Genomic DNA, 22212 nt, shown 5'->3' on the forward strand with positions numbered 1-22212 from the left:
TTATGAGTAAATGTACAGATCGTGGAGATATGTGAGCAAAACATTTTTGCTAAACATTTTTGATTCTGAACAGATCAGTTCCTTAGCCTGGTTGGAGAGAGTTGGTATCACTAAGGGCTTTGTATTCATTTTGTAGAGCTGCAATAGCAAATTGGCACAAACTTAGTGGTTTAAAATAACAGAAATTTATTATCTAGCAGTTCTGTAGGCCAGAAGTCTGAAATCAAGGGGTCAGCAGGGCGGGGCTCCCTCCAGTGGCTCTAGGGGGAGGATCCTTCCTTGCCTCTTTCACTTTTGGTGGCTCCCGGTGCTCCTTGGTTTGTGGCTGCAGAACCCCCTCATGTCTCTGCCTCTGCCTTCACAGGCAATTCTTTTTTCCCCACTATCTTCTCATCTGCCTCTTATCAGGAAGGTCATTGGATTTAAGGTGCGCCAGGGAGATCCCATCCAGGAAGATCTTATCTCAAGATCCCTAAAGTAATTACATATACGAAGATCCTTTTTATTCACTTTTTAAGAGTTTATTTATTTATTCATGAGAGAGTCAGAGAGAGGCAGAGACATAAGGCAGAGGGAGAAGCAGGCTCCCTGTGGGGACCCTGATGCAGGACTCAATCCCAGGACCCCAGGATCATGACCCAAGCCAAAGGCAGATGCTCAACCACTGAGCCTCCCAGGTGCCCCAAGAACCACCCCCCCCCCTTTTTTTCAAATAGGGTCACAAACACAGGTTGTGGGGATTAGGGCATATCTTTTATAGGGCACCATACAATGCACTACAGGCCTGTTCTAGCAGAAGGAATGGGGATGAGAGGATGGATTCGAGAGAATTCTTAGGTGGGTGTTTTGCTTTGTTCTTGAGGCACATATATGGGGAGACTCAGTAGGGTTTGGTGACAGATTAGATGCAGGGCATTTGGAAGGGAAAAACCTCAAGGATAATGCTCAGGTTTTCAGCTTGGCTGATAGGGAGATGGTCCTACCTGGACCACTCTTTTCCCCAGAGGGCAGAGGAGGCACAGGCATGGTGTACTCCCTTCTATTCTGGTTTCTGCTCAAGTGTATCCTCAGAGAGGCCTCACCTATTCATGCTATCTGAAATGATACTCTTATTCTCTGTTGTTCAACCTAGATATCAGGATTAGATTTGGCTGGTAGTAACAGAAAACTCCAAAATAGCAGTTGGGTTAATGCACTGGAATTTTATTTTCCTCTGAAGTTCTACAAATCTAGAGGTAGGGGGCTACCTACCCACCCCAAAGCCTACCTTTGGGGGCTGCTATGGGGCACCCTGGTGATGGGGATGCAAACTCTTCCTATTTTCTTTTGTTGCTTTGTTTTGTGTGGTTGCCATTCTCATGATTATCTCAAAATTCAAGACATTCCTGGTTCTCTAGCCAGTCTGTCTGTATTTCAGCCAGCCAGAAGGAAGAATGGCAAAGAAGAAAAGCTGCATAATCATCATGTCTTAAGGAAGCTTCCTGGAAGCTAGCATGAGATGCTCTCACTTTCATCTTTTTGGCCAGAACTTGCTCCCATGGTCACATCTAGCTGCAAGGAAGGCTAGAAATGTAATCTTTACCTGGGAAGCGGGGGAAGTTCTGGATTCAGCTAAAAATTGACTCTAACTCATTAGTTAGAACAAAGGGTAAATGGAAATTGTAGGATGTAGCTCTGTCGCCTACATTCTTTTTATTTTTCCTCCTAGCACCTGACCTAATGTATATTTAATTTGTGACTTGTTTACTGTCTGGCTCTCCCCACCAGAATGTAGGCAGGGACTCTGCTGCTCACCAGCACATTTCTAGTGACAGGCAGACTAGATGCTTCACAAATGTCGAATGAATGAATAAATGACAAGGTAGGGAATCAAGAAGAGAGAGTTTAAGGAGAAATGATGGTGTTGGGAGACCTCCTGAGTTTCAGGTGCATATGGGGGCTAGGACTTCATGTTCACAGGCAGTTGGAATATGGGTCTGGAACTAAGAAGAGAAGTGGGTTGAAGCTCTGGACAAGAAGTCACTGAATCTTCCTGTGACTCAGTATCTCATCTATAAAATGGTGATAGAACTAGTATTTACCTCATTAGGTTGTTCTGAGGGTCAAACAAGTTAATATAAGAATTTAGAATAATGCCTGGTCCACAGCGAGTTCTACCTGAGAATTAGGTATTATATTTTATAAAGTTGGAGATACTTAATTTAAAAAGCAGCCCTTATTTTTCTTCCTCTGGCTTAAAACATTTTTTTTCTTTAGGAAATTATGGTGATAGGAGATAGAAATTGCAAGTAAAAATTGTCTTTTCTTAGCAAAATGAAAAGTCAATACCTAGTTTTTATTTGTATGCATGTTTCATTTGCTGGCCTATGAGATCTCACAGTCTAGGAACCCTGATTAGGTATTGACATGGACTCTCCTACATGAACATTTCCTTCTATATATTCGAGCTAATTCTAACGGGTTAGTATTGAAGATCTTCTGTTGGCCCTGTGGAGGTGGTTGTGCGTGGGTATCAGAGTGAACTATCCCAGGAAACTCAGCGTAATCAGCAGGGTGATTTTTGAGATTGCTCTGTTCCAACAAGATATGGGTTTCCTTTGGGGAAGGAGCGGGCTTGAGATAAGGAGCAGGGCTGAAAGCCAGGCAGGCCTCAGTAGTCTGGTTAACCCTTCTTTCAAGCTGTCATTCTTTATGCATAGGAGGCTTATCATTCTTTATTCATAGGAGGTTCAGAGGCAATTGCAATGATGGTGGGATGTCCACGAAGTCACAGGGCCAGACAGGGCTTTCCTCACAATCCTGAAGGACAATCATCCCCACAGGGAAGTGGAAACCTTGGGACAGAAGCTGAGAGAGGTGTCTCTGGGAATCAGGTGTTTTATGAGCCAGGTAAACCAGGTCAGGGTTGAGCAAGGGGCAGCCAGAGAGCTTTATAATACATGAAGGAGGTAGGACCTGGGTGAAGCAAGAGAGGTGCTGAGGGTACAAGATTTGAATGCAAGATTTAAATCTTGCATGCCTTGGCACCTCCCTTCCTGATCCCAGCCCTAATACCCGAGGCCTTCTGCCTACAAATTCCAATTATCAGGAGCTGAAAACTTAAAGGCCTTACAGGGGCCAGACATAAGTGTGCATTAGCACAGTGGGCGGGCTGGGTGGGGCCTGGGCCAGGCTGCAGCACCCCACTCTGTCTGAAGGGGGCAGTGGCTGCTCAGTTCTAGCAGAGGCCCTGTGTGGCTAGACTGGAGGTGCTGGGAACCTGCATTTGAAAGTGAAATCTCCTAATTTGTGTTTTCCCACAAATTTCCCCAAAATATTAGGCGGGCTAATTAAGATAGGTGCCAGGCCACGTGGTGGCCTGGCAGTAGCCAGGATGTAACCTCTATTAGGATGTTGTCAGAGGGCGGAACTTTGGGCAAAAATAAAAGAGGAAGCGAGTCAGGCCCAGGGTGTGATTTTACAGCCCCGCCCCTCCTCAGCAGCCTTCCCACAAAGGAGCAAAACCGGCTCCGGACAAAGTCCTAGTGAACTTTGATCTGGGTGCGCAGATGCATCTGCGGAGGGACCAGGACCCCGAGGGGTGGCCTCAGCCTTGCAGGGACCGCAAGACCTAGCTCCTGGGGATTCACGTCAGAACTTTCCTCCCCATGTTCCCGCGGAAAGTTAGCGTGGAAATCAGCAACTCGCATCTCCTGGCAGTCCCTCAGACCTACCTGGGGTGCTTCTGCCAGGAGCTTGTTTGCACTGTGCTCCGGGTCGGGCAGGGTCAGGTCAGCTGCAACCTCGTGCCGTGGGTCTGGGCATCCGCATTTGTAAAAGCTCCCCAGGTGATTCTTCTCAGCAGATGCAGCAGGGTTGAAATCTACAGATCCAATGGATAGAAATGTGGGGTCAGGACCCCTCTCAGGTGCTTCCTGTTGGAATGTGCTTTGCCTGCCAGCACGCCCCTCTCAGGATTCCAGCTTGCTGCAATGGCTCACATTCCAGCCTTCATTTTTCTTTATTCCCTTTCTCTGCCTTTGAGTCCTGCCACATGCTCTATAACTTCCCTAACCCTCATTGACTGATGAAGTGGGCATAATGATATTTGCCCTGGTAACCTCACCAGCCTGTTATCAGAAGAAATGAGGCATTATCTGAGAAAATAAATGCTCTGTAAACTGTCAGTATTATGCAAACATTGCTGTTGAAGTGTACTCCCAGGTGCTGGAGTACAGCTCTGATCCACTGGAGAGAATTTCTGGAGTACCATTCCCGGTGCCCTGGGGCCGATGTGAGTTGTCACATTCTGACTTAGCCATGGCCTGCCTTCTCTTTCGGGCAGTTGCTTTTTGTGGGTGGCAGCCTGGCATGATCTGATCACTCTCTCCCCCAACCCCGACTTCTATAAGAAGAGCACAGTAAATGCAGAGGGAAGTCCAGGGGGCTTCGGCGAGGAGTGAGGGCCATCTGGAGGGTGAGGGGAGACTTGGAGGACTAGATTTCCAATGGTCAAGGTCTTTACTGTTCTTCCTTGGGGTGCAAAGAATAATCAGCAAGGAGCTTGATATAGTTTTGGGTTGGTGAGGTCCAGAGCTGATGGTCAAGAATGAATAGTTGAGATGTCTTTGGTGCAACAAAGGTGATTTTATTAAAGCACATGGACAGGACCCACGGGTAGAAAGCTGCTGTACTGGGGTGGTGAGGAGTGGCTGATTAATATACTTGCGTGTTGAGGGAGGTAAGGAAAAAGGGAGGTGGCCAAAGGGGCGGCTTTCATTATGCTAAAGGATACCAAAGGCCTGGCTATTATCAAGCAAATGTTGTGTTTTCTTCTAGCAAGGCATTAACTTTAAGACAGTTGGAAGTTTCCTGGAGGAATGTCACATATATCCCACCCAGGAGGTGGGGGTGGGGGGAGGTTCCAGGCTGTCTGCTCATGGTTTGTCCTCAGCTTGCCTTCTGCTCTCTCATCAAGCTTAGTTGGCGTCTAAGAGCTGTATGACAGCAGAAAGAGGTGGGATAATGAAGAAGTGCATGAGGTGATAACTGGCATGATAAAGAGAGGACACAGGCCCAGCTCTGAGCCCAGGAGGGGACACAGCAGTGCAGCATGGGCTCTGGTCTCAGGAAGCTGTGTGATTGGGGCAGATAAGGCCAGGCCCCCAGAAGACAGTCAACAATATCAGGCAGACTGTTAGGACTCAGTGTCACTTATCAGAGGCCCAAGCTGCAGTGAGGTGGAGGGGGCGGAGGATGGACAGAGCACTGTCTGGGCATCAGAACTGGGTTTAAGCCCCAGCTCCCACCTCCACCACAGCCTGACACTGGACAAGATGGCCCACATGTTGCATCGCAGGTTCCTGGTCTGTAAAGAAGAGTCTTGGTCTAGATCTAGATGGACTCTGAGCACAGTCCGAATTGGCCCTGTGGAAGTGCTAAGGCCTGGGAGACTGGGGTGAGTAGCATGCCTAGGAAAGGCTTTCTGTGGATGGTGGGAGAGCTGGGCCTTCGGTGAGAGGGTCACAGGGACACTTGGTCAGGGGTGGTGAGTGGAGAAGGCAGGGCAAGCAAGGATTCATGAGCAGGGGCTCAAAGGGAGCTGGTGGACCTGGCAGGCCAGCTGGCAACAGTGGGAAGTGGCCTTGCTGTGGCCCAGGGTGGAGGAAGAGATAGGTAGGGAAGAGTCGAGTCGGATCACAAAGGCCTCAGACATCAGGCAGAGAGAGATGTTTCAGTTGGCTCTGTCAGGAAGGAGGGTGTCGTCAAGGGATTTGGGGCAGGGCTATGATGTGATTAGGCTGCTTTTTAGCAGGAATGAGGTGGCCTGGACTTCAGAATGACTTGGATGGTAGAAAGCCAGGAACCGGGGAGGCTAACTTTTGTAACATTTCTGGCATGGGACAACGAGGCCTAGGGGTTGAAGGAGGCCGTGGGGGCAGACCTAGAGGTATCTCTCAGGAAATATTGATGGACCTTGGGGACTGTGTGCATTCGAGGGGTGGGGAGAAGGAGAGTCATCCTGAGAAGCAGTTTCTCACTCAATGGCCAGGGAAGAGAAACCATTGGCAGCCGCCTTGCCTGCAAACAGAACTTCTTGGAGTAGCCTGGAAAATTGGGAGGCTCAGTTTCTCCCTGGCTCCAGCTCACGATGATCCAAGAGATCATGAATGTAATGGGGGCGCAGTGATGGTAGGTTGAGGGGCATGTATACTCCTGACACTCCTGATCACTGTGCCAGGCTCATTCCACCTTCGAGTGCTAGGCATGCGAGACAGCAATTTGCAAAGCACAGTTCTTGATCTGCAAGGAGATCTGCAAGGAGCTTCTCACCTTGTGAGTCTGGCAGCATCATAACTGCAGGACTCAAGTGGCAGTTGAGAGCAACCAAATCATTCTCTTTCTCCCAATTTTGCTTTATGGCCATGTAGGCAGTGTAAGTGTTTGATGGATGCCAGGAAACTTACATTCCTTGTTTATAATGACACTATCCTGAGGGCAGATCCAGGCTTTGTGGGGTTTGAAGCTTAAATAATTTTAGGGAGCCTCTTTGGAAAACAATTCAAAATTGCAAATATAAAATCGCGCCACCCTCTCTGTGCTTAGAACGGGTGGTGGTGGTGGTGGGGCAACGCAAGGGAGAAGCCCTAATCATACCAATTGTATAGTAATATCCACCACTTACTGTGTAATATAAGCAACTATTTTATTTGTAGTATTCCACAGCAACGAAGGGAGAGTGAGTGGGCTTTCCTATCTCCATGCTATGGAGGAGGAAGCAAGCTCAGAAAGGTGACTCAGAAGGTCACTGCCAGACAGCTAGCAGACAGTGAGTGCTGAGCTGTGGACTGAAGGCTCTGGCCTTAGGGCCATATCTTCAGTCAGTGACAGCAATGGTCAGACCCCAAAGGAAGAAGGTAGCGGACCTAAGCCATCTCCCCCTGATACCACTGTACCTTTATGTAGGCCGGGTCAGGGTTCCCCGGATCCAGGTCTGGAGTAGAGGTTGGGGGGTTGGACTGTGGCCATCTCTCAGGGCACCACAGGGTGCAGCCTTGGTCCCAAGAGCATGGCCTATTTAGGCAGAGAGGCTTCCTCGGGTAGGAAGGATGGCAAACTGCGCGGGTGAGCATTGGCTTGGAAAACACAGCGTCCTAATCCTGAGATCAACAACTTCCCGGTTGTGTCAAGTTTGGCAAGATACACGGCCTGGGGTGAGCCTCAACTGGCTTACCTGTGGAGGCAGGATAGTAAGCACTTGGTTGTATTCTGAGCTCATTACGTGTCCCCTTGTAAGGCAGTGAGAGGCTCCTGCACACAGACGCAAGGGATCTAAGAACACTCGGGGCTCCCGCAGCCGCCCCCTAACCGCCCGATGCCGCCCCTCCCCTCCCCCTCGTTAAGGCCGAACGTTTCTCTAAGGATTCCTCCCAGCCCAGCTCACTTCCGTTGGGGAAGTGAAAAAGGTGGCACCTCGGAGGGACGCCTGGGGCAGCGCCCAGACGCCCGCGAGGAAGAGGAAGGCGGGGGCAGGCGGCCGGGCCGGGCCGGGCCGGGGCGTGCGCCCGCGGGTGAGCCCCAGGAACCGGGACTCCGGGCGGGGGCCGTGGGCGTCGCTCTCGATTTAGCAACACCAGTCCGCCTGCGGGAGATTAGGCGGGGAGCGGGGAGCCGGGTCGGGGTGATGCTCGGCCCGGAGGACGCGGCCGGGGCGCGGCGCAGGAGCCGGCGGGAGCGGGGACCCGGCCGGGGCTCCGCGCAGCCTCTCGGCCCCAGCGCCCGCCCGCGCCCGCTCCCGCCTCCGGAGGCCCCGACCCGCCGCGCTCCCGGGGGCGAGCCCGAGTTTCCGCGGGAAGGGGCCGCGCTTCTCCGGCTGCCCCGGCCGGCGCCGCGCCCTCGTCCGGCCCGAGTCGGGCGGCGCCTCCTCCCGCGCGCGGCCCGCGGCCCCCGCCCCCCGCCCCGGCGCGGCGCCCCCCCGCGGGACCCTGCGCGCCCGAGCCCGGCGCCCTACGTGGGGGACGTGCCGGGAGACGCCGGGCCGCGGGGCCCTCCGCAGCGCCGCCGCCCCCTCGCCCGAGCGGCAGGGAGCGGCCGCCGCGCCCCCCCGCCCCGGCCCGGGCGCCGCCGCCCCGCGCTGCAGAGGCCGCCGGCAGCCAATGGGCGCCGAGGAGGTGGGCCGGCCGGCGGCTGTCACCCTGCCGGGCACGGGCGCGCGGAGCCGGGGAGCGCGCGAGCCGCCGCCTCCCGGGCCTTGGGGGTGGAGCCGCGGCCGGAGGAGGAGGAGGAGGAGCCGCCGAGCAGCCGCCCGAGGACCGCTGCTCGCCCCGGCCGCCCAGCACCGCCGCCGGCCCCGCGCCCGCCGCCCCGCGCCCGCGCCCGCGCCCGCGCCCGCGCCCGCCAGCATGATCGCCGCGCAGCTCCTGGCCTATTACTTCACCGAGCTCAAGGATGACCAAGTCAAGAAGGTGAGCCCCGCCGCGCCGCCGCCGGCGCTCTGCCTGCAGCGCTGCATTCCGGCATCCGCCGCCGCCGCCGCCTCCATCCTCGCGCCCCCCCCCCCCCCCCCGGGCCGGCCCGGGCTGCGGGGCGCGGGGAGGCTTCGGCCGTCGGCCCTGCCCGCCATCGTGTGTGTGTGTGTGTGTGTGTGTGTGTGTGTGTGTGTGTGTGTGTCGGGGGAAGACCCCCGGGAGCGGGGTGCTCGCCGCAGTGTCCTTGAGCCGGGCTCTGGATGTCAGGCGGGCGCCCGGGCCGCGCGGGGAGGGCTGTGCCGGGCGCCGGGCCGGTCCGCCGGGCCTGCTGCGAAGGTTCGGGGCCGCGGGCGGAGGAGTGGGCGCGGAGGCGGCGGGCGCGGGGCGCGGGGGCCGGCTGGGGCCCGGCTGGGGGCCGGCTGGGGGCCCGGCATCCCACATCCGGGGGTCCCCGCCGAGAAGCCCGCGCCCCGGTCCGACCGGCTGCAGCGGCTGCCCCTGAACGCGAGACCCGGGCGACCCGCCGGGCTTCCCGGAACGGGGAGGGGCGCGGAGGCCACCGGAAACTTTGCTCGCAGGGCCTCGGGTCCGGAGCCGCATGTCTGAATGGAATTTTTTATTCCTCTGCGTGACCGCTCTCTTAAACTATAATTTTGAGCCAGCGCAGGGAGCTGGGATGGGAGACCGATGTTTTGAGTCGGATAGAGGCCTTGACATGTATGCTTGTGACATGTGTGTACTCGCACTTGGACGCATCTCCCTACCTGCAGGGCTTGCTGGCTTTGACGTCCCTCTCATAAAATATCTGTCCATTGGCAGGTCCTACAGGTCTGTCTGTCCCCTACGCCAGCTTTGCCACCGGGTTTTTAAGAAACAGCCGGGGCTGTGGGGAAGAGCTCCCATTTTATCAGCACTAGGCCTGGCACAGGCTTCTGACCCACCCACACCCAGCATGGGTGACATTACTGCTGGGGGAAAGCTGGGATGGACAAAGTCAATCTGACTGGAGTTCAAACAAGGGACATACCTACAGGTGAGAGGCGGGAGTGTAAAGCCTAGATTTTTCTGCCCGGCCAGCCAGCAGGATGTTCTTTCAGTTCTCTTCCTATCTCCGTAGGACAGCCCCGGCTGGCACAATAGGAAGTAGGCCTCCTGAGGGCAGTGACCTCATCAAGGTCACCTGGTGAGTGAGAGGCAGAGCCAGGGCGGGTCTCTCCCTCCCTCCTCTGGGAGCTCGACAGGGGCTCCTCCTGGAAGTCAGCTGAGGGGGAGGTGCTAAGGCAAAGGCCCTGGGGACGCTGCTTGGATCCTGGGTCCTGTGCCAAGTGGGGACCAGAGTAGGGTACTTGGGAGGTAGGCCTGGAAATGTGTCACCGGCCCTCACAGCTGTAAGCAACGGTGACTCCCGAGTTGTCCGACTGTGAGACTCATGCTCACTGCTGTGCCACGCTGTGGAGCTTCCTTCTGGCCACCGAGCTCTGTGAGCTGTGCATGCCTCTGTGCACATTTCACCTTCTCTCGATTGGTGGTGTGTGCCCTTGAAATTCTTCCCGTTTCACAGTGGGGAAGTTAGGGTACCGATGAGTTCACTGTCCTTTCCCTACCCATGGCACACACTATATAGCTCAAGATACTGGGGTCAGGGGGGACCCCAGACACACCCTTCTAAGTTTCCATCATCCATCCTCACCGGCCATCGCTTGTGTGGCCTCCAGGAGCTAAGTTGGGTCGAGGTTTGGACGGTACTCAGAATTATTTGATCAGGCGCTCGGTATTGACTGTGGCCCCAAAGCCGCCTGCTTGCTGTGGTGGCTTCCCTCAAATTCTATCCACCAGGCTTCTGGAGGCATCTGAGTGTGTGACTTCTGAATCATTTGGCCCTCAAATCCCTTCTGCACTGAGATTGGGATTCTGACATTCCCTCCCCACCCTCTTCTGGCCTCAGAACATTGCTAGAGGAGGGTCTTTAGGCCAAAGCTTCCACCAGATAATATTATTGGCAAAGGAGAGTTTTGAGGAGATGGCTTTCTTGCACCCCATAGGGGACCCTCTTGAACTGCTTCCCCATGGGGTGTGTGTGTGTGTGTGTGTGTGTGTGTATTCCTGCCAGAGGGCCTGCATGATGGGCCGCATCGCACTGTCATCCTTGGGTGTGGTCTCCAGGAAGCTTCTTGGGCCTCCTGAGAGCCTAGTGGACGCTTGTTCCAGTGGCCCAGCCAGCTTTCCCCACCCCCACCCGTGCAGATGCTGGGGGATTGCATCTTCTCTCCTGGGACCGAAGACTTGATAGAGAGCAGCCCTTCCTACCCACCGCTGACTGTGAAAAGGCCAGGTGGGGGTGCAGGACTCCAAGCCCTGTTCTTGCCGAAATTGGGCCCTACCTGTGACCCAGTGGGGACCCAGTGAGCACAGCCCCTCGCCTGCCTACTCTGCCAGCGTGGGTAGCCATGATGATTCAGCCCTTCAGCCCTAGACAGGCTCCGGGGCTCTGGAGACAGCTGTGGCATCCCCCACTAACCTTCATTCGTTTTCTTGCCTTCTGCCCTGAGGGTAGGAGGAAGGAAGATGGGGATGGTGCCAGGGTAGGATTTTTCGGGATTGCTCAGGATACAGACGGGATCATGAAAAGGTTATCATTTCTCTCTCCATTGCCTATGAGACATGTCACTAATTCAATCTCATAAATATATCCGAGGTTGCAACAGGCCAAGTGTCTGCCTTCCCGGCATGGAGCCCCATTTACCAGACTGCATCTGCATGATATTGGTGAATGGGGTGCTGGGAAAAGCGTGTCCCGGCACTAGACTGAAATAAGTACAAGGCATATTTTCCTTTTACTCTTCTAGTGCTTTTAGGAGGAAAAGGAAGGCACGTGTGTGCTTGTGAAAGATTCCATTCATCAGAATCCAGACATCTGCTAGTTCTGCAGCTAGAGGCTGGGTCCTTTGACCTCCCCGTAACTTTTAGCATGCCTATCATCTTGCCTGCTTCTTCCTCTTGGCTTAGCTGTTAGAGCCTGGAGGAGGGTGAAGGTGTACATAGTGCTTTGTTTGGGACAAGAAGATGAGCCCAACAAGGTGAGAGCTTGCCCTCTTAAGAAGGTCTAGCTTCCGGGGCGCCTGGCTGGCTCAGTTGGTAGAGCGTGAGACTCTCGATTTCAGGGTTTTGAGTTAGAGCCCCACATTTCATGTGGAGATTACTTAAAAATAAAATCTTTAAAAAAAAAAAAAAAAGGCAGGACTAGCTTCCTTTCCTCCAAGTTTGTCAGAATGGTGACCGGTGGGTTTTCTCTGAGTGGGATCCCTGTGACCCTATATAATTCCCATTAGCAGGTGAACAAACAGGTGTGCTTTATCCAACAGCTGAACCCAGGAGTGCTTGGCCCAGGAAGGTGGGGGAGAGTATGCTAGCAGTTAAAGGGGTCCCCACGTTTTTTTTCTCAGAGCGCATGTGTCACAGCTGCAAAAGCAAGCATTAAAAAAAAAAATCCCCTTTCCTTATTGCTCAGGGGGTGAGAGAAAGGAGAGTTAGAAAATTATAAAAAAGACCTCAGATATCTTTTGATCTGATGTTATACAAATGTCTGGTAAGAGCCTCACTCCTTGGCGAGTCTTTCTCTCATAATCCTTGTTCCCACTACCTTGGATGTTTTTCGGAGTTCTTCCCCCAAGAGAAGCCCTAATGCTTCATTTGGTTTGATAATTTGGGACTGTCGTGAGGGAGTAACCTGGGAAACCGGGTGGGTACCAGGGACTTTCACATCTGGCCATGCTGTGCTGTCCTCCCACGCTCCTGCTGTTTTCTGGAGATGGCATGGGCAGCTCTCTCCAAAAAAGACTGATTTGGTCCTGTCTCCGTGTGTGTCTGCAATCAGGGATTCCTGCTTGATAGAATTAGCCACTGGAGTCAGCTTGAGCATGCCTGAGGACGCCCCTGTGGATAGACAGGCAGCCGTACACCTCAGAGCCCAGGAAGCAGCGTGGCTTATTCATTTGAGGACCTTTAGAATCAAGTCTGGTCATGGGAACTCAATAGTTTCTTTGGAAAACCTTTAAGTCCTTTATTATTTTGAGTCCTATGCTAGGCTGGGGTGACAACTATAAACTTGGTAGAAATGATCCCTGTTCTCCTGGAACATAAGTAATGGTTCGCTGGCTTACGATAAGTGCAAAGCACAGAATGCTGTGAGAGCATTTAGGGGCCAGTGGTCAGATCGTGGGTGGGAAATCACTGGTTTAGGAATGGCTTAAGGCCAGGCTCTAGGTGTACACATGGGAATATTATACTTAGAAACTTTGTGAGGGAGAGTCAGATGGATAGTTCTCAAAATGTAGTTTTGTTTTCTCTTTAATGGCTTGTTATCTGAGCATCCCAGAACACTTTATGGCAGTCATGTCAGGTATCAATTGTGTGTCTATCTATCTGATAATACATACAAGTATGCTAACATGCTTGTGTGTATGCCTTCATTTCATCTTTCAAAAACCTGCATGAGGATGTCAGGACAGGAGGTATTATTATCCCTTGAGTGTCCCAGAGCAACACCTCCCCCTTGCAGTCCTGCCTCCTGCCCTGTGTGCTGCTGACCCAAGGCAGGGATTTTATTCCTCATTTAGAAACAGGGACTGGAGGTCCAATGGAGGGAGACATGCCTTTCTCAAGGTCTTAAGAAAATCCGGAATGGGGTCCGGCGGGCTATTTTTACTTACTCCCTCTGCTTCTTTCCTCTAGGAGAAAAATCTGTCTTTGTTGATATTAATGATTTAACTTGGAATCTGTAGTTTAATTCTCTCTCCCACAAATCAACACGTAGGAGTCAAATTTTATTATGAAATATTTGAGGATGGGATCCCTGGGTGGCACAGCGTTTAGCGCCTGCCTTTGGCCCAGGGCGCGATCCTGGAGACCTGGGATCGAATCCCACGTCGGGCTCCCGGTGCATGGAGCCTGCTTCTCCCTCTGCCTGTGTCTCTGCCTCTCTCTCTCTCTGTGTGACTATCATAAAAAAAAAAAAAAATATTTGAGGATGCCTAAGAATGAGATTGAGATTAACATGACAAACACCTTTGTACCCATCACTGAGCTTGAGAAGTTACAGACACAGTTACAATTACATTAGAGATTCGACTGAAAGCCCTGCATTCCCATCTTCTATCCCATTCTGTTTCTCCTTTAGAGAGCATCCCTGTCCTGATTTTGATGTTTATCATTTCTGTGCATGTTTTTATGCCTTTATTACATAGCATATATCCATAAACGGTATGTAGTGTTCCTTTATGTGGTTTTAAGCTTTTGTAAATGATGCTGTACTCTGTGTACCCTTCTACAACTTGTCTTTTCTACTTCAGCCTTCTATATTTGGGATTTTTCCATATTGATCCATATACCTCTGTTTCATCGATTTAAACTGCCGCTTGCTCTCACATTGTGTGAATACCTCACAATTTATACTTTATGTATTTTTTAAAAGATTTTATTTATTTGAGAGGGAGCTAGAGAGAGAGTGTGGCGGGGTAGGCAGAAGGAGGGGGAGAAGCAGACTCCCCACTGAGCAGGAAGCCCAACTTGGGGCTCCATCCCGGGACCCTGAGATCATGACCTGAGCCAAAGTCAGACATTCAACTGACTGAGCCACCCAGGGTGCCCCTTATCTATTCTTTTGATGGGGATTTGGGTTTCTACTGTTTGACACTGCAAACGGTGCCACAGTGATTTTTCTCACGCGGTTCCCCGGGCTCTGGGCCGTATATCTGGGATGGAACTGCTGGGTGGAGGAGTGTGTGCATCTTCCCATTTTCAAGATTTTGTCAGATTGCCATCCCCGGAGATCCTGCCACTCAGAAGTTTGTACAAGTTCCTCCTGTTCCACACCAATCCCTGGTATGGTCCAACCTGTAACATGTTTTGGTAGATGATTTTTAAAGAGTCTGTTTCTTCCCAGTCATTTCCATTCACTTTACAGCACTCAAGCAGCAGCTTAAAATTAGCTATTTCCTAGTTTACCTTATCAAGCGGAGCCCTTGTTGCAAAGCTTCACTGAGTGAGGTCGACAGCTCTCACTGTGAGTGGCGCCAGCCCCATTGACTACTGCCGCTGGGCCAAGGAGGGGGAGCCAGGTGCAGGGAAAGGTGGGGAGGGCTCTTTGTGGCCCCTCGTGCTCCCGTGTGTGGGAATCCGTTGAACTTTTCCGGGAATTAAAGATGCACACGTGCTTCTGCCCGCCTGCCCTCTCCCTTCCTGGGTGGAGCTGACCCAGCCGCAGGCTGGCTTATCAGTCTCCTAAATGTGCCAGGCTCTGTTAGAGGACACTCCGGCCCGCAGCCTCTCTCAGACTATCTGCCGTAAAAGAAGAGGGTGGCCGTGCCCCACGGCAGGAAAACTGAAATGATGCAGTGTGCAGCCCAGCCCTTTGCAAACCGCTCTCCCTGCTCAGGGACAGAAAATGTCGGATCGTGTTCATCTGATTCCAGGCTTGGTTACAGGCCACAGACGCCGATACCTGGAGGGGACCTTGGAGGGGAGGGCGCATTGAATGCAGACTAGGGGGGACCTGTCTTTTTCCTAGCACAGGCCTCATTTCATCATCAGTAGTAATACTAATGGAAGCCAACATGGAATGCCTGTCACACTCACTGCTGGGGACTGCCGAAGGCATTATATCCCCACGATGCCTCTGTGAGGGGGGGTTCTGGTATGATCGCTTTTGGGTAAAGACCCTGAGGCTCAGATAGGAAACAGAAGAGCCAGCATTCAGACCCATCAAATCTAATGACAGAGCCCTGTTATTTTTTCAGTTGAGGTATAATACTTCTGTAAAACTCCCCATTTTAAAATGTACAAAGTGGCTTTAAGTAGTTCACAAGGTTGTTGCAACCATTACCACCATCTAATTCCAGAACATTTTCATCACCCCCCAAAAAAACCCCATTCCCATTAAGCAGACACTCCCCATCTCACCCTCCCCCCAGCCCCTGGAATCTACTAATCTGCTTGCTTGCCTCCTCCTCCTCCTCCTCCTCCTCCTCCTCCTCCTCCTCCTCCTCCTTCTTCTTCTTCTTCTTTCAATGGATTTACCTCTTCTGGACATTTCATATAAATAGAATCATACAATATGTGGCCTTTATGTCTGGCTTTTCACTGAGCATCGTATTTTCAAGGTTCATCCATGCTGTAGCAGAATAATAGTTGTATCGGTGTACCACTGTATGTTTATGGATTTGTCAGTTGATGGACATTGGGGTTATTTCCACTTGGGAATAATGTTGCTGTGAACATTTGTGTGCATGTTTTTCCTGTGTGGATGTATGCTTTCATTCCTCTTGGGCGTATGCACAGGAGCAGCATTGCTGGGGGAGCCCTGTCTTTATCCACCTGGAGAAAGGCATCGTCCCCATTTAGAAGTGAGGAAAATGAGGCCCCCAAGGGGTGAAGTGACTTGCCAGAGACCACAGAGTTCGTTAGTAATAGGGACAGGAACACTACCTGGTCCCCTGACTCAGAAACCCATGTTCTTCCCACCATACCACACCCAACCCTCCCATTTTGTTGTTTAGGCAAACAGAGGCAAGGAAGTTGAGGGATGACACAGAGCTAGGCACAGGACCCCCCCCCCCCCCCCACCCAGATTCCCCAGGCCTTTTTCTCTCCTTCTCCATCCTCCCCATGACCAGCACTTTGGCTTTGCTTGCTCACCCCATGCCTCTCTTCCCTTGCTCAGCGTTGACTAACTCCCTCCCCTTGGGGAGGAAATTGGCCCAATAAAGTCTTAAAGTCTTTCACAGTGAAATGGTAGGGATTTCCTGTTTTTTTTTTTTTTTTTCTTTTTTTCAAATTTCTCCCTGTACTCTTTCTATTTGTCTTCCACCCTCACCCTTGTTTGCATTTAAAAGAGGACCCCCACCAAGGGCAATGCCTAACCTTCAAGAAGAACCTCTAATACTAGTTTCCTTGATTGGGGTTTGCCCAGCCCTGTTACTCAATCTGACCTCTTTCCTCTGGTGATTCCTGGTGCCTTCTCTGATGTCTCTTTGGATGAGTGGGAGGGGTGGAGTAGGAGACCCAGGCCACTGTCCTTGTCAAGGCACCACGTCACCTTTGCAAAGTTCTGTTCTATGTAAATACTTTCACATGCTTGATTTAGTGGAGTCCTTCCAGCAAGCTTGGATGTAACCATTTCTTCCTCCGTCTTACATACGGGGCAGGTGAACCTCAGGAAGTGAAATTGATGTGATCTTGGTGGCCAGAGAGCAGTAGGACCAGGGTAGGGCCGCAGGTCTGTCTGACACCCGTGGGAAGATCTCGCCACACATGCAGAACTAGGACCGTGGTCCAGGGCTGTACACTTCCAAGTGCAGTAGCCCTTGGTAGAAACCATCACCCAAGGCTCCCATAATGGGGATGCTAGAGCTGCTGTCCAGAACAGGAGCCACTAGCTACACATGGCTACTGGGCACTTGAAATATGGTGAGTCTGATTGCTTTGGGATGTACTATTAAGTATGAAGTACACACAGGATTTCAAAGACTCTGTGTGACAAAAAGATAATGTAAAATGGCTCATTAATAATTTTAAAAGCATTGCTTAACCTGTGGGAATAATATTTGGGATATATTGGGTTAAATAAAATGTTATTAAAATTAATTTCTTCTGTTTTTTTTTTATGTGGCTACTAGAAAGTTTAAAATGACATATGTAACAGAGCTCTGCTAGATAATGAATTTTATGGCTAAAGTTTGGGCAGAGACACTATGTAGTTAAAGTGGTGGGTTCTAATGGGTCCTTGGGCCTTACTGTCCTCACCTGTAAGATCAGGAGGCTGGAATCCATGATCTCCAACAGAGCCTTCTAGCTTGAGCAGTGTGTGCTGGCCGGCAAGCTTTCTGGGCCTCAGTTTCTTTATTTGTCAGATGCAGTAAATGATTCCTGCCTTGCTGTCTGCTCATTTATCCGATTAGAGAAGGGATGTTGAAGCACTTGGAGAGCATACAGAACTGTATGAATGCCAAGTGTTGTCATTGTGGGTCACCCAGGACACACCTATAGGCACCGTGAGATGCATGGCCAGGGAGAGTAATCCACTGTGCCAGGGAGCTCCTACACCGAGTATGAGGGCCAGAGGGCAGTTTTCTTTGTTGCTGTTTTACTGATGGCAGTGACTTGTCCAAGGTGATGGGGAGGATGGTGAGTGCAGCTGGAGGAGGCCTGAGGTTTACTCACATCACTGCCCTATTTGCACCCCATGGCATTAGGGTTTGGTTGTCTCACAGTGAAAGCAAAACTGCAGTTTGGATACTCTCCTCTCTCTTGTCTGGAAGTACTTGGGGACGTTGGGAACTGTGAGTCTGGAGGCTGGCCCCAGCCCAAGCCATCCACCACAAGGCTGAGAATTAAGCCTGTTGTTCTTGCCCTGCCACATTCCAGGGTGGTTCCATTCCCCTTGACGCCACTGGGTACCTCCTTTATTTTGAGCTGGTTCAGTGTGACAGCTTTGCTCTCATCCTGAGCCAGAGCTTGGTCTCTCTCACCAACCAGGAAGCGCCTATTACTGGGTCTTAGTGGGTATGAAGGTCGCCAGGAGGACCTTGGGCATGACCTCAAGGCCCTTACTTGGTTCTCCTGGCAAGAGGATTCTGGGGAATGAGGGGAGGAGCGTCAAGCTTGGAGTCTTGAGCTGGAGCTGCACGGTTGTAGGGTGCTTGGGGCCTTTCACTTGATTTCATGGCCCCAGATGGAGGCCTATGTAAGGTGGCGCCCGCATGCCCACCTGGCAAGTGTGCAGATTGGATCGGGATAGGTTGGTGTGCCCAGCATGAGCCCTGTCCATACTCAACATCTCCATTCCCCAGACAGTCTCTTATCAAGAACAGGGATCCCATCTTCCTCCTGATTTTTTGTGAGTAAACAGAAGTGTTGTATGAACAATGTGTAGTGCACAGTCCATGCTCGTTGAGAGGAAGCTCCCAGTTCAGCTGCATAAAGATAGTGGATGAGGGTGAAGAACCCCCATCAGGGCCCTGGGCTGCCTGAGGAAAAGAACCTGATAATGTTTTAACATGCCGAAGGGATCCTCCTGGCTCTGGTGATGTTTGCACACGCCTCTTTCAGGAGCCTCTGAAGGGGAATTTATTTTCCCAAACACATTTCCTCTGGTGACTCCCAGGTATTTAGCCGTCTCTGGGAGGCCTGAAGAGTGGAGGGAGAATCTCGGTTATCTGTAGGGCTTTGTGTCCAAGGCCTCAGCCTTGAGATGCAGATGTTGTGGGGAGAGGGTGGTTAGAGAACTAGAGAACGCCCAGAACACTCTGTCCCTGAGGGAGAGGCTGTTGGCCCCATGTGGGTCCCCAGGAGGCTGTTGTGAGGGGCTGGTCCGGGAGACAGGCTGGGCCATTCAGGGAAGAGGATCCTCTGTCCTTATCTGAGCCAGCAAACCCTTCTGAGACCTCCCTGGCTAGGCGTCACCAGAGGCCTTCCCGCCCAGCAGGGCAGGCACCCAGGGCAGTGAAAAAGACACCCCGAGAGCTTGGCAGAGGACGTGTAGGGCCTGGAAGGCATGGTGCTGGTCCCCTTGGTGCTCACAGACTAGCTGGAGGCACAGATCATGTGTGTGTCGCTGCAGCTCCTGGGAAAGGCTCTGACACGGCCATGTGTCCACCAGGGCAAATTAATTCCTACATAGTGGACGCTGACGGCCGAGGGGATGTTGAGGACAAGAGCAGCTGGTGTTGGGCGGGGCAGATCATGGCATGCCCCTCGGAGGAGGTGAGTCTGGAGGTGGACTGTGGGAGAAAGAAGGGGTGAGGCGTGGAGAGGCCCTTTTCGGGCTGAACCAGCAGAGTGGACCTGTGGATCCGTGAGAAAGGGCCTTCGGGGGTCAAGAACCATTGGTAGGGCCCCAGGCTGCCTGAGGGAAGGTGGGCGGGTGCTGGAAGATGCCTCCTATGGGGAACCTGCAGGGTAAAAATCTCTCTTCTTGTGGCCACGAGGAGCTGAGCAGGAGCTGCCTTCCCAGGTGCCAAGAGCAGGGCTGGAGCCCAGGTTCCTTGGGCTGCCCCCCACAGCAGTGAGGTGGGGCTGGGCCCCCAGGAGCCTGGCAGGGGGAGGAGGGGCTGGGACCCTGGCCGAGGGGCAGGAGGAGGGGGCTTAGGCCACCACATGCCACAGCAGGGGATAACCTTTGGGCCCACTGTGGTTTCAGCTTCCCTCCCAGGGTTTTGCGAAGGGAGATGAGAATAGGTCAGACAGCTCGTGGCTGGTGGAGAGTGAATGAGGAGTGGCACGCCTTGCTGCGAAGCAAGGGAGCCATGCTGCTTCTAGAGTGGATGGGGCTGTGGCATTAATGCCACGCACATTCCCACATCTCCCTGGTCTAGGAAGAACCTGGCCTGGGTTCTCCCTCTCTGGGCTGAGCAAGGAAGCTTATAGAGGAAGAAGCACAGGACCAGGAGCCAGGGGACTTGGTGTCTACCCCAGTTCTCTTGCTGACCAGTGGTCACCTTGACCATTAGAGGAAACCCTCTGGCCTCTGATTTTTCCTCAGGGCAGTAGAAGTGATGACACCTGTCCTGGTTCTCTGGATAGGATAGTTCGAGGACCAGTATGTGAAAGTGCTGTGCAAAGTAGAGAGGCCTTTATAGTTCAAGGTCGTGTGAGCATGCCCACATTACAGATGGAAAAACTGAAGTCTCTAAGGATATTAAACCCAGAGGCAGACACGGGTGTCCACATTACCCTGTCGGTGCCTTGTCATTGAACCAGGCAGGGTCCTGAGGAAATCCAGTATGGCTGTGGTGCGAGTCTTAAAGGCAGGTCCTTGAGAAAATAAATAGGAAGTTGGGGTTAAGATTTCAAAGGATAAAGTGATTATGATTCCATTTTTTTCCCCTCTCCCACCTCCTCCCCCCAGGTATTATTCTGTTTTTGTAAAACAAAATAAAAAAGGCAAGCTCTGTATTGTATGAGTGTTTAGGTGGAAAAACTATCTGAGTCTACAAAGCTCTTAGCCGGGAATTCTCTGGGAAGATTGGGGGAAGAACTCATACTTCTTACTTTCATGTATTTATGGGTTGGATGAATTTTTTAATAATAAGTATATATTGCTTATTGTTACCATGACTTACTATTAGTTAAACAAACAAACAACCTAATAAAACAGTACAATGTTTCAGAAGAATTTTGTTAGAGTCTTTAAGTTGCTGTGGTTTGGGGCATATGGCTGTTCTACCTTTAGCAGCCTCTTCTGTAGAATGGGTCGATAATGTTTGGTAATCAGTGCATTTCTCCTAGGTATCTAGGTAAAAGGAGTCAGGGACATGTGATTCCCAGTTAGCCAAGGCATGGAGGGAGGTGGCCTCCCTTTTGGTTGTTTAGATGGGAAGGTGGGAAACATTATTTGATGTTTACCTTGTTCTTGGCACAGTATTACAATTTTCCAGGTAGCTCTCTGAGGTGAAAGCATTATCATCCACTTTAAAAGTGAGGAAGAAAAAAAAAAAAAAAAGTGAGGAAGGCAAGACTCAGCCAGGTTAAGTAACTTGTCCAAAGTCACACAGCTAATAAATGGCAGGTCCTGAACCCCATTCTTTGAATCCACAGTCCCCTGTTCTTTTCACCACGTTCTTTTCACCACGTGAGAGATCATGGAAATGCGTAAGGAGAAGCCCAACGCAAGGGCTTAGAAGACCTGGAATCTAGACCCGGCTGCCACTAGCAAACCATGAGACCTGCTGTGAGTCACGGGTCTCAGCTTCCTCTACTATACAATGGAGATAGTGTTGTCCTTCCTGCCTACCTACCCGGGTCATGGTGGTGGAAGGGGTGCTAACGTTAGCGCCTGCCTCATGCCCGGTCCCTGGCGTCCACAAGCTCATTTCACCTCTTTCTGTAACACCCAGACGAGATAACATGTGTGACAGTCCTGCGTATGAAGGGCAGGGCCCTCTGTAGATGCGAACTATTATTAAAGTGACAATCACCCCGGACCAGTTCTCTCCTGAGTCAGTGCCCCTAAGAAAGAGAAGTGAATCTGGTGTTGAAATCTCTGCTCTGTCCCTTAAGCAAGAATTTTCTTAACCTTCCACTGCCAGCTCCTCAGTTCTCTTTGCAAGTAGAGCGTCTCACTTGGCAAGTTCACTTGAAAGGCCTGTGCCGGCACCTCCAGTCACACCTGCTGGCCGGCCTCGTTCTTGGTCGTGCGGGAGAGTGCAGGACAGAAGCAGAGATTTCCATGGCCTGCCCCCTTCCCCGGGGGCTCAAAATGCCTGGGTCACCGGGGGTTACCGCGCCGCCTGCCACAAGGGCTTGTTCACTTGGGCATGTCCTGTCTTGAATTGGTTTTTTGTACATGTTCTGTTGGGAGCAGGAGGTGGGGCTGAGGTCAGGCCCAGAAATGTTTGAGGTTTAGCCCAGGGCAGGGCCCCTGGGTTCTTTCATTAGCTGGACAGCTTTGGGCCAGAGGAGCTTGGTGAGCCTGCCTTCTCTCTTCTGGCATCCCCTCCTGCTTCTGCTGTGGTCCAGCTTCTGGACCTGCTGGGAGCTGCCAGGCTTTCTTGGTCTACAAGACGGACCATCCAGGACAAGTGTTGGCACAGTATTAGGGCACCTTCCCTCCAGGGGACAGTGAAAGATGCCTGGAGATGGGACGGGGGTCCTTGTCAGTCTCGGCCAAGAGACTGCGGGATCCAGCCCACTATGTGGTATCTGGGAGCCCCTGGCACCTCTCCATTCCCTTCCCAGTTTGACTGGAGTCCTTCACGCGTGCGTCAGCTAC

General features: G+C 52.1%; 1 protein-coding gene and 1 long non-coding RNA gene across 9 annotated transcripts in view; one reads left to right on the top strand and one right to left on the bottom strand.

The window, feature by feature from the left end:
- HK1 (hexokinase 1) overlaps positions 1-22212 on the top strand; it is a 119898-nt gene that overhangs the window by 44759 nt on the left and 52927 nt on the right. Inside the window, exon 1 of one of the 5 annotated variants that reach the window (XM_025435322.3) lies at positions 8286-8444. The exons of 3 other annotated variants lie outside the window; for them this stretch is intronic. In XM_025435322.3, coding sequence (XP_025291107.1) covers positions 8382-8444 — 63 coding nt within the window. In that variant the 5' untranslated portion in view covers positions 8286-8381. Of the gene's footprint in view, positions 1-8285; positions 8445-18951; positions 19206-22212 lie in introns of those variants that run through there. One more of the 5 variants, XM_025435318.3, reaches the window with a different exon arrangement.
- LOC112651930 (uncharacterized) lies at positions 2315-8073 on the bottom strand. 4 transcript variants are annotated; one of them, XR_003131165.3, is made up of 4 exons: positions 7991-8073; positions 6936-7213; positions 3714-3862; positions 2315-2847 (listed from the first exon to the last, which is right to left on the bottom strand). It is a non-coding gene; the product is annotated as an uncharacterized LOC112651930 (long non-coding RNA). The 4 variants fall into 4 exon arrangements; XR_003131164.3 differs by lacking the exon at positions 7991-8073 and adding an exon at positions 7424-7710; XR_003131163.3 differs by lacking the exon at positions 7991-8073 and adding an exon at positions 7453-7709.

This window comes from Canis lupus, chromosome 4 (assembly GCF_003254725.2).
Source record: "Canis lupus dingo isolate Sandy chromosome 4, ASM325472v2, whole genome shotgun sequence".
Taxonomy (NCBI): domain Eukaryota; kingdom Metazoa; phylum Chordata; class Mammalia; order Carnivora; family Canidae; genus Canis; species Canis lupus.